We start from the raw sequence: 10,270 nt of genomic DNA on the forward strand, positions 1-10,270 counted from the left end.
CCACAGACCAAATAAACATCAATCACTGCTGCACTAACCACACACACACACACACACACACACACACACGCAGGCATGGTGAATTCGAAGCGTGTACACAAACGCACACGTCACTCACAAGGCCAAACGCAAACAAGTCGGGGAAGTTTGCCTAATGACTGTTTTGAGTTTGAGCTCTGAGTGACGTGATTACAACACAAAAGTTATTCTCCCTCAGCCTGGTGTGACTTCCCGTAAACATGGACGCCGCTGGTGTGGTCGCCATGGCGCGTTGTGTCACCCTGTTCGTGCTGTACGTTGCGTTTTCTCGATGGCTTTGTGACGCATTAGCGATTAGCAGTTAAATGTGAAGAACACCATCAGCGAATACCACAAACAGAAGAAGAAGAAAAGCTTGATTCTCTCTCAAGAGCCCCTTTACCAACATTTCCTGGAAGTTTTATGTTCCGGGAATTCACGTGGATGATATTATTCCAGATATTTTGCGTGGTTTGCGTTTCCACTGCGCCACAAAGTTCTGGAAAACTGAATCAAATCAGCCTGATTAACACCGCTGAAAAATTCAATAAACTGACGTGTTGTATTGGGCGATTTTCCCTCATTTCACCTGAGGGGATTTTGTGAATCGGGCGTGTCTGCGGCGAGGGATCAGACAGCAGAAGTCCCAACTAATAGATTTGATTGTTTCGAAATGTCTGTTCAAATCCTCTGCGAGGCAACAGCCAGACGAGAAAGCTCCCAAGATCCCCCTGTGATTAAACGGATCGGTTTCATAGCTGCCACGACGTGCCTGCAGACACGGCGGAAGCGGTCGCATCCAAACGGGCCGAGCAGACGCACAGACAGCGGCGGTTTGGCCTCGGAGCGCCGAGGGGAGCAGCAGATGCAGGAGATGAAGAGGAAGCCTTCGCTGGAGGGGCCAGTCTCAGCGGTACTCACACACACACACACACACACACACACACACACACACACACACACACACACACACACACACACACACACACACACACACAGATGTGTTTTCACCTCTATAGGGAGCAACAAGCTTCATTACATTTATGTCCACATGTTCTTGAGGAGGCTGCATTAATGGGCGGCATTGCAAGGGTCCGGTATTGAACCGACAACCATTGCGTCACTGGGAGGATGCGCCACAGCCTGTGCTGGCTTCGTTGACCCGAACCGTGCTCGACGCTGTCATCTCGGCAGATTCCTGGTGTCAAAGTGCGGCTCATGACGCTAATTTGGGCAGAGCTCAGCTGTCGATGCGGAAGGTTTTCACTTTGTGTCGGTTCTTTAGCGCCGACGTTCCATCTGAAACCGTGGAGCAACAGACAATAGGGGCTCTTTGGGTTTTAGGAGCTGTTGTAAATCTTTATTTACAGACAATACATGTCTTTGAAGTAGTCAAGAACGAGAGCGAGAACCAGTTTGATGAGAGAAGCAGATGGGACTTTTTTTCCCCGTCACCTCAGACGAATGTTTTCCGTCCGCTGTCACCGTCGGTCCCGCTGCAGACAGGCGGGCAGACGAGCTGCCCAGGTCACCCAGCGACAGTCCGACCGCAGAGATCTGCCATTTCCGCTGCTGCGTCTCCTGTTGCGGCCGTGCCCCTCCTACACACACACACACACACACACACACAACCTCACATAAAAATAAATACACACCACTTGTCCCCTGTGGAGAGATCAATTTCACGGGCTCACATGCTGAGCTCTGGTTCCCAGGCGCTCCTCACGCGCTCTGCAGACGTAGATGGTTCCTTCAAACAACCTGACTCCTGACCCTCCATCATTACCAGGGTCAGAGGACCAGTAACCCCTCACCGCAGGGGGGGGGGGGGGGGGGCGGTGGCTTTCTCCCCAGATTGGAAGGACGCTGACGGGAGGCTCATTCTCTCCTCCAGCTCTGTTTTTCGGGAGGCCAAATGTCAAACGTTAAAACATGTCACGACTGTTCGGGCTCGTTATCGAATTAGTGAGTAAAGGTGGGTGATTGGGTGTGTGTGTGTGTGTGTGTGTCAGGAGTGTGTTTGCGTGAAAGTCTGGAACCAACACGTTCTCATTATCGCCTCACGTCAGGCCGAAAGCAGCTATATCACAAGATACGATCTGAGCGATTCTCAAGGCGGGAACTACGGACTTCTGACGTGACTTCTGACGCGACTTCTGACTCCTGTCACATTCCAGCAGGTTAACCTTACGTGAATCCCGGCTGCCGCGCTTGTCCTTCGGGCTCCTGGCTGCACGTCTAAATGTCAAAAGACGAAATCCACAGTTTTCCAAGGCCAAGAGGCCAGCGCGAAAGTGTGACTGGGTCAGACTCAAAGCGAATAATCACCTCAAGCTGAGATGAAAGTTAAATGCCGCCTTTGTTCTGGGTTTCTCTCCTTCTCTGTTCGCAGTGACCACCCACCAGGAGTTTCACCCATTCCAGACGTGGGTCGCGCCCAGGCCCCGACAAAACCAGCTGCTCAACTCTCACCGTTGCCTTCCGATTAGTCGGGACCGCTCTGGGCCTCTGATGAATATTCATGACAGGTATATTTCCAGATGCCGACCTAAGTGCTCGGCATCCACCTGCTGGATGCACGTATCAACTGTTCCAGACTTGGGATTAGAGGATCATCAGAAGTCTGCAGAGATCTGCAGATGAAGGGCAGCAAAGTCTTCTGAGTTTCCTGTAGTCCAGACGTGATCCTGCGACATTTATGCCTCCATCCTGACGTCTGGAGCAAGTGTCAGGTGTGCAAGAGGCCGGCGAACCGTCCAGCTCACCTCCGTCATGGTAATGTGATCTTTAAGCTGCTTTAGTGTCCACATTTTTACCAATTAGTGAGTCACACTCCAGGCCTTTGCCACGTGCTTCTTCAGGGCAGCGACCAGACGCTCACGTTTATATTTAGACAGCCCCAATGGCCCCCGAGGCACCAGCCTTTATTAATCCGCATGTGAAAGCGGACCCTCCAAGCTACCTTCTCCCCTTAGCAAGTTTCTTTCCAGCAGGCCAGGAAGATAACGATATGACAATCAAAGAATCTGACCCTAACCATAAAGCAACCAGCTATACTATTAAAGTGTTTATTACTATTGTGCTGCATTGCTTTGTACTACTGCTGCAGAGTCAAAACCCTTAAAAGAACCTTTGGGTCCTGCTTGCTAATGTTTTGGCCCGAAATCAATCCAAAACCCAGCAATCCTTCCACCCAGGCTCGCCCTCCAACACCGACTGCAACCTAAGAAGATCATGGACAAGTCAGCATCAGGCGCCGCAGAGCTTACCTGCTCCCCGAAGCACTACCGGGTTGGGTTCTGCCATCCGCGGGCCCAGCACCTGCCAAACGTCCCAACTCTAGCAGCCACCACAGCAGCAAGCCGAGCAGGTCCTCCCACAGGAGGTCACATCCCCACAGCAGATCCAGTCAGCGTAAATGTTGCTCTGTTGGTTCCAATCCCTCTCAGGGTCCCTCCTCTCCACAGGCTGCAATCTTGAAGGAGAGAATAAAGAAGACAGAGCTGGAAAATGTCCACCGCCTGAATAACCATGAGTATAAACTGCTGTACAATAGGGTCGGGGAAGGACAGCGGATGCAAGAGGAGGCGGCCAGGGCCCAAAAAGTGCTCGCTAGGCGGCTAGAAAGAGAGCAGCACTTAGCGGTAGCTGAACGGGATCATGAGGTCGCCAAGCCTCGTTCTTCGATGCTTTCCAGGAGCTGGAGACCTCTCCTGTTTCCTGTAACCTCAAAGATTTCTGAGAAAGAGCTCTGACAAACTGTTTGTACCGTGTGTTTCTTTTTTTAGGTTTAAGTTGTCGGATAAAATAATGCAAACAAGTTACCTTAAACTAGCAATTTGCTGCAAAAGGAGGGAAAAAAAACACACTTCAGCGCTAAAAGCTGGTCTTGTCAGCGAGACAGCTTCCCCTTTTTTGCCCTCAAACACTTCCCATGGGGAGACAAGACAGAGATGAGTGTCACTGGGTCAACTCCGACACATCCTTCACTTCCTCAACACACACATTCAACCAACACCCCAAAAAGAACAATACCATTGTGTCACTCACTCACATACAACTCTTTGCCCACTTTCTATACAATGCACCCCCCTAGAAAACACTCACGTCCATGTCTCCCTCCGTCCCTCGCCTCGGACCGTAGCACAATAGTTGGGTGTCACACACATCTGGAGTAGAATTAGAGGTGGCTTCCTCTCGCTGTCAAGAGAAAACAAAGTTGGCGTTCCGCAGGGCTCTATTTCTAAACAATAACAAGCTCGCGCTCCACAGGGCTTCGCAGCAGATTTGCTGCCTGTATTGTTTCCAGTGGACAATCATCTGTCTGTGGCTAACCTGCAGACGCCGCGGCTCTCGTCGTTAGACTGTGACTCACACAAGCTCCTGCTGCATATTTGATCCGACTATTGCCTCTGAAGGCGAGCACCATTTCCTGACCGCAAAAATAGACAGTGTAGCAGGATAAATGCACGTTAGCAATGGGCGAAAGTTTAAAATGATCACTTCTACGACGTTTTACTCCGTCGAATAGGCTATTTAACATCTTTTAGAAAGCTGTAAAGTGTTAGCATTTAGCCTGACCTTTGTTTGAAGGGTAACCTGGGAGTTCCTGAACACAGTATCCAAATCAGTCAATGGCGCTCCGTCAACACGGTAGCTTAAATGGATCTGCCCTCCCTGGACTCATGTAGAATTCCCCCTGGTCTCCGGGGGGAATTCAAACTAAACTCCTGATGAAATGTCATCCATCACAACTGAGTGCATTAAATAGAAATAAACAACACTCAATCTAGCCTTAATGCCATCAATGAACACAGAAAACTTCCCTCCTTGTACAGATTCACCTCTCTGTATTCACAGCACGCTGTAAAAAATATATTGGTGGAATAATAACGATGGAAAGATCAAAAACAAGGAAACGTGTGCAAAGGAGAAATAATAAAAACAAAAAAAATAAAAACAAAACTCGAAGCTTCTGGTGGTTTGGTGGCCTGATTTACATCAGAGATGAGAAGGGGGGGGGGGGTTGGATGATGTCGTGTTGTGGGCCCTCACCTTCAAAGGCGGCCCCTGAAAGGCCCTGCTAATCACAACATGTGATGAGACCGGTAGAACAAAGACAGCCGTGCAGAAAATAACAGCGTGGGAACTCTGGGTGAACTTGAAATACAACATGAGGGCTCACCCCCGCCTCCCCTTTTCCCCTCTCCTCCCACTCCCAAACACGCTCACACACACACTGACTCAGACACACACACACACTCAACAAATTATGTCGTCGCACACATGCACACCTGTGTCTATTGTGACAAAGGTATCAGGTTGCGTTAACGCAGGTCTCACACACACACACACGCACACACGCGCACACACACACACACACACACACACACACACACACACACACACACACACACAGCTCGCCAATAATCAGTTCAGTGACTGCAGGGCTGCATCTGTGTGTCAGTGCTGCCACAAGTGTAGCCTTGCACAACAATGAGATGAAAACAGCCCTAAGTGCTTCCTCTCATTCAAATAAACCAAACAAAACAGCCTCCTCTCCCTCCAATGGCCGCCGTGCCCTCCTTGGCTTCCCTCTGATAAGGATCGGTGCAGCGTGCGCGTGAGTTGTGTATTCGTCCATAATTTAGTGCACAGTGTGCCGTGTCCATCTTCATCGTCGGATCGTCAGTGAGAGAATTCATCCTGTCATACTCGTGCTTGTGTGGGGACAGTAAACAGGACTTATGGGGCATTCTTTTCAGAGGGATGAAGTTGTTTGAAGCCCCCCCCCCCCTTTTTTTTTAATTTAAATTAATTAATTGATTTAATTCATTTCAGCCAAACGATGTTAGTATGCGCAGATAACACTGGTCCGTGCATCTCCAGTGGTGCAAAGTTTGATCGGGACCCCAGCAAAGGTTTCAAAGAGCCCCCCCTTCCCCTTCACGTGGAGTCACACGAGCCCCCCCCCGTGCACGCAAACAGCCACCAACCGCCCAGACGGATGATGTGCGGAGTGTGGCTGTGCTCAGAGTCAGTGGTCTTGTGGCGCTGCCGGCTGATTGTGTTGAGCGCTCGGAGCCACTGAAGTCCCCACCGCGTCTCCGCCGTGCATGAGGTCTCTCTGTGGGGTAAGATTAGACTCGGTGGCTTCCTCTGGGCTGCGGCAGCTCTCCCTGTCTCTCCGGGCTGAGTTAGTATTGGATTACAGGTTCACACGCTCACTCGCAGACCGCCCGTCGCCCCGACCAATTGCTCCATTCATTCCAGCTCCGGAGACGGCCGTCGGCCTCTGATTGGTTATCAGCGCCGGTTGGGGAACTTTCCCACGGCCAACGCGTGCTGACAGCCGGCCAGCCACTCCCCACCACCACCGGGACACACACGGAGGAGGGGGGGTCGAGGGGCGGCGGGACAGTTCTGGACCGAAAGTCCTTTGGACCTCTGTCAAAGTTTCTTCAAAGATCCTCAACGGCTGCGTTTGGAGATGAGCCACTCCGACGTTTATTCCGTAGCCCTCTTCACCCCCCTCGTTTTTATTAAATGTTAACTTTAAGAGGTCATTTGTGAATGATTTTATTGAGTTGCATTTTTCCAAAACATGCTGTTAAAAGGAAAAGTCTTGACGAATCAGGCCGAATCAGTGATATGTCTGATATTTATGTTTTTGTCTCTCACTTGTCAAAGCGCATAAGGTTGCGATTGAGCCAACTGCGCTGTCACTCAAAACCCACCGCCCCTCTGCGATTGGACGCTTTCCCCAGAAGCCCCTCCCCCCTTGGCCGCCTCCACAGTTGAAATGACACCGTGGGAAAGCTGCGCGCTTCAAACGGAGGCGCTCCGGGCGAACCTGCGCAGACACAACAGAGCCAGTCAAGGACTAACTGCCGACATGAAACGGAACCACGACTTCAGCTCCTCCGACAGTGAACTGGAGGAGACTATTGAGGTGGAGAAGGAGAGCGCGGATGAGAATGGGTAAGTTATTAACCCCCTTTACGCACAGGAACACCTATGAAACGACGCGGCGTAAATGTCCCTTGCGTAATTTCTTTGAAGGAACATGAGTTCTCCCCTGGGGTCCATGTCTCCCACCACATCGACTCAGGTGCAGGCGAGGAAAAGGCGTCGCGGAGTAAGTATAAACCCCTTTATCAGATGCACCGAAACGCACGCGTTCCGGGAATCGCGTTGTAACGCGCCGTGTCGCTCGCTAGATCATCGAAAAACGGCGCCGTGACAGAATCAACAACTGCCTGAGCGAGCTGCGCAGACTGGTTCCCAGCGCCTTTGAGAAACAGGTGAGCCCCCAGCGCCCCCCGTCTGAGGTTTTACGTCATTTATACGCGTTCAGGGTGATTTACGGCTGTCTCGCTCCCTCCTCGTGAAGGGCTCAGCCAAGCTGGAGAAAGCTGAGATCCTGCAGATGACCGTCGACCACCTGAAGATGCTTCATGCTGCTGGAGGCAAAGGTATGTCAGACCTCCGCCTGCCCACATCTCCACAAATAACCTCACATTGCCTATAACTGCATTGTAAATAGCGAGAGACTGAACTGGTCTGGCTCGTTTGTTACCGGAACCATCTGGTTTTGACTGCTTATTTACTCTTTCTCAGCCTGGGCGGCTGTAGAACGCTGCTCCACTCACTTTGCCGCTAATCTCCCATCTCCTCGCTCTTTCCTCAGGTTATTTTGACGCTCACGCTCTGGCGATGGACTACCGGAGCTTGGGATTCAGGGAGTGCCTGGCCGAGACGGCGCGCTACCTGAGCATCATCGAGGGCCTGGACACCGCGGACCCGCTGCGGCTGCGCCTGGTGTCCCACTTGAACAACTATGCCAGCCAAAGAGAGGCTCACTCTGGTCTGAGCCACCTGGCCTGGGGCTCAGCCTTCGGTTCCCCCGCCGCCCACCTGACCCACCCCCTGCTCCTCCAGCACCAGCAGCACCAGCCGCTGGCGCCGTTACCCCGCAGCGCCAGCAGCAGCCCGCAAACGTCCCTGTCGTCCTCCTCGTCCAGCTCCTCCACGTCTTCGCCGTCCTCGTCCGTGGCGGAGGCCCACGCCTCGGGCCGACGGAGCCGGAGCGCCACCCCGCACTCAGAACAGGGCCCTCTAAGAGGTCCCCCCACCACCGCCGCCGCCACCGCTGTCCACCCCGCTTTGGTCTCGTCTTCAGCGTCCAAACTCTCACCCCCTCTCCTCTCTCCGCTCTCAGCATTCCCCTTCACCTTCAGCGCCTTCCCCCTCATCGCCCCCGCCACTGCCATCGGCCCCTCTGCCCCAACATCCAGCGTGGGCAAACCCTACAGACCCTGGGGGCTGGAGATAGGAGCTTTCTGACTGAAGTAAAAGCTTAACACTTTCCGCGTATAGACTCCCCATCCAGCTGAGCTGGACTTTAAAGGACAAGACTTTTATTTTCCCATCTTGAAAGTGCTATTTTTGTACGATGCCGACATCCTGTCGTGGAGACATCTAGCCGTAGGACGTTTGTGTTCTCGCTAACGCGTTGTGTTTTGTAAAGACGGAGAAGCGGCGAGGAAGGAGGCGCGACCGAGGGCAGCGGGGGTGATTTACTGCGGTTGGTTTCTGCTTCTGTCCACCCCCCCCCTTTAGAAGATTCACCCACTGTTCGTGGCCTATCAGGACGGCTTTCCCAGATGGTCAAGCAGGCGCCACCCATCAGGTTCCTGGGTGAAACTGCCCCCCCCCCGCCTTTGTTTTGCCTCTGAGCTGAAACACCCAGCGTTGGTGGTGCCGGGGCTACACTGTGAAAGGAGGTCCCGTGGTCCTCGAGAGTCACCTCCTTTTAAAGACGCTTTATGGGGTGGAATAACCGAAACCAGGTGTTGTCACTGGCAACAGAAGTTAGCTACCAGCTCGGTTTAAACAAACTCCGCCACCCTCGTATTGGGGCCGACTGTTGTTATGCTCCTGTAAATCTCTTTCCTAACATTTTAGCCATTTTCAGCAAGCTTTTCTTCTTGTCGTTCTTTATTTTCCTTGTCAGGACGTTATTTAAGTCATGTTGTTTCTCATCAGGAGGAGCTGGCTGTTGTTTTCCATCTGTGATCCCGGCGTCTCCTTGTTAAACCCCGCTGTGCAGACGCATGTTTTACCGTTGTACAAAGCGCAAGCAAGTGCAGACAAATCACATTTCTCTGCTTCCACTGGTGGCGTCAACCTCCCTTTAATAAAAAAAAAAAACAACTTCTGATGAATCAATTTTTGGGGCTATTGAGTGTGAATTCTTTGTGTGCATCTGCGTGGTTGATTGTGCAAAAATGTGTGTGTGTGTGTGTGTGTGTGTGTCCTCTGCATGTACACAGGAAACCATTAATGAGGGTTTACAGTGTACTGGACAATGGAAGGCTGGATGCTACGCGTGGGAACAAGAGCAGGACAGAAGGAGGGAGGGAGGGATGAAAGGTTGGAAGAGGATGAAGAAGGAAAGGAGAGCAGGGGGAGAAGAAGCACAAGGGGGTTGAATGTGACTGGAATTGGGGGTGGGGGTCAAAGTGCAGAAGTGAGGAACTTGAAAAGCTGTGAGAAAAGGACAAGGATCAGTTTTTGTCACTTTGCCACCATTTCCAGCCCAACAGCGCCTCCTCAGCGCTGCATGGCCACTGACCTGAAAGTGTACTTACGTGCCAAACTGCTGTCCGCTCCTCCTTTGATGGCCGTCGTCCCTCTTCGTCACACTTCTTTTTTAAGGGTGATGCAAAGTGACGTAAGCTCTGCTGCAGCCAACATTCCAAGGTGCGCGAATAGGCTCGACGTCGTTGGGCTGTGTTTTGGCTCCCCCGTCTGGCCAAAGATGGTACTTCAGCTTTCAGTATTGCGGCAGTAAAAATGTGATACTGATTTAAAGATTGGCAAAATTCCATCATTTTATCGATCTTTAAATTTGCAAAACACTCAGATAAATGATACTCGTGTAACTTTAAAGGACAAAAAGATAAATGCTGTATGGATTTAGGCTAACTCAGGCTGTTATTTACAGTAAATGTTGCTAGAATGGAAAAAGCTTTAAACCGATTACTTTTTCTTTTTTTTTAAATCTACAAAAGCCTCGTTTGTAACTGCTTTAAAATTCATGCACAGTTAATTGGAAGAAACAGGCTAAAGGAAAGATCATTAGCTGCATATTAAAGTTGGATGTGGTGCAACGACTTAAACAGAAGCTGGTCTTAATATCTAAGAAAATAAAACACTCAGCCATTTTCATTCACTGAACCCCAAATTT

General features: G+C 51.1%; 1 protein-coding gene and 1 long non-coding RNA gene across 4 annotated transcripts; one reads left to right on the top strand and one right to left on the bottom strand.

Moving 5' to 3' along the window:
- Positions 1-1,428: 1,428 nt before the first annotated feature.
- LOC115251770 (uncharacterized) lies at positions 1,429-4,815 on the bottom strand. 3 transcript variants are annotated; one of them, XR_003890291.1, is made up of 5 exons: positions 4,600-4,815; positions 4,126-4,450; positions 3,288-3,493; positions 1,713-1,914; positions 1,429-1,619 (listed from the first exon to the last, which is right to left on the bottom strand). It is a non-coding gene; the product is annotated as an uncharacterized lncRNA (long non-coding RNA). The 3 variants fall into 3 exon arrangements; XR_003890290.1 differs by having other exon boundaries at positions 4,126-4,218; positions 4,354-4,815; XR_003890289.1 differs by having other exon boundaries at positions 4,126-4,815.
- Positions 4,816-6,729: 1,914 nt separating this feature from the next.
- hey1 (hes-related family bHLH transcription factor with YRPW motif 1) lies at positions 6,730-9,245 on the top strand. The gene is made up of 5 exons (XM_003969306.3): positions 6,730-6,999; positions 7,081-7,156; positions 7,239-7,322; positions 7,412-7,493; positions 7,709-9,245. Exons 1-5 carry the CDS (start codon positions 6,821-6,823, stop codon positions 8,362-8,364), a joined length of 1,077 nt encoding a protein of 358 aa, XP_003969355.2. The 5' UTR covers positions 6,730-6,820; the 3' UTR covers positions 8,365-9,245.
- Positions 9,246-10,270: the final 1,025 nt, after the last annotated feature.

This window comes from Takifugu rubripes, chromosome 12, assembly GCF_901000725.2.
Source record: "Takifugu rubripes chromosome 12, fTakRub1.2, whole genome shotgun sequence".
In the NCBI taxonomy this organism is placed as follows: Eukaryota; Metazoa; Chordata; class Actinopteri; order Tetraodontiformes; family Tetraodontidae; genus Takifugu; species Takifugu rubripes.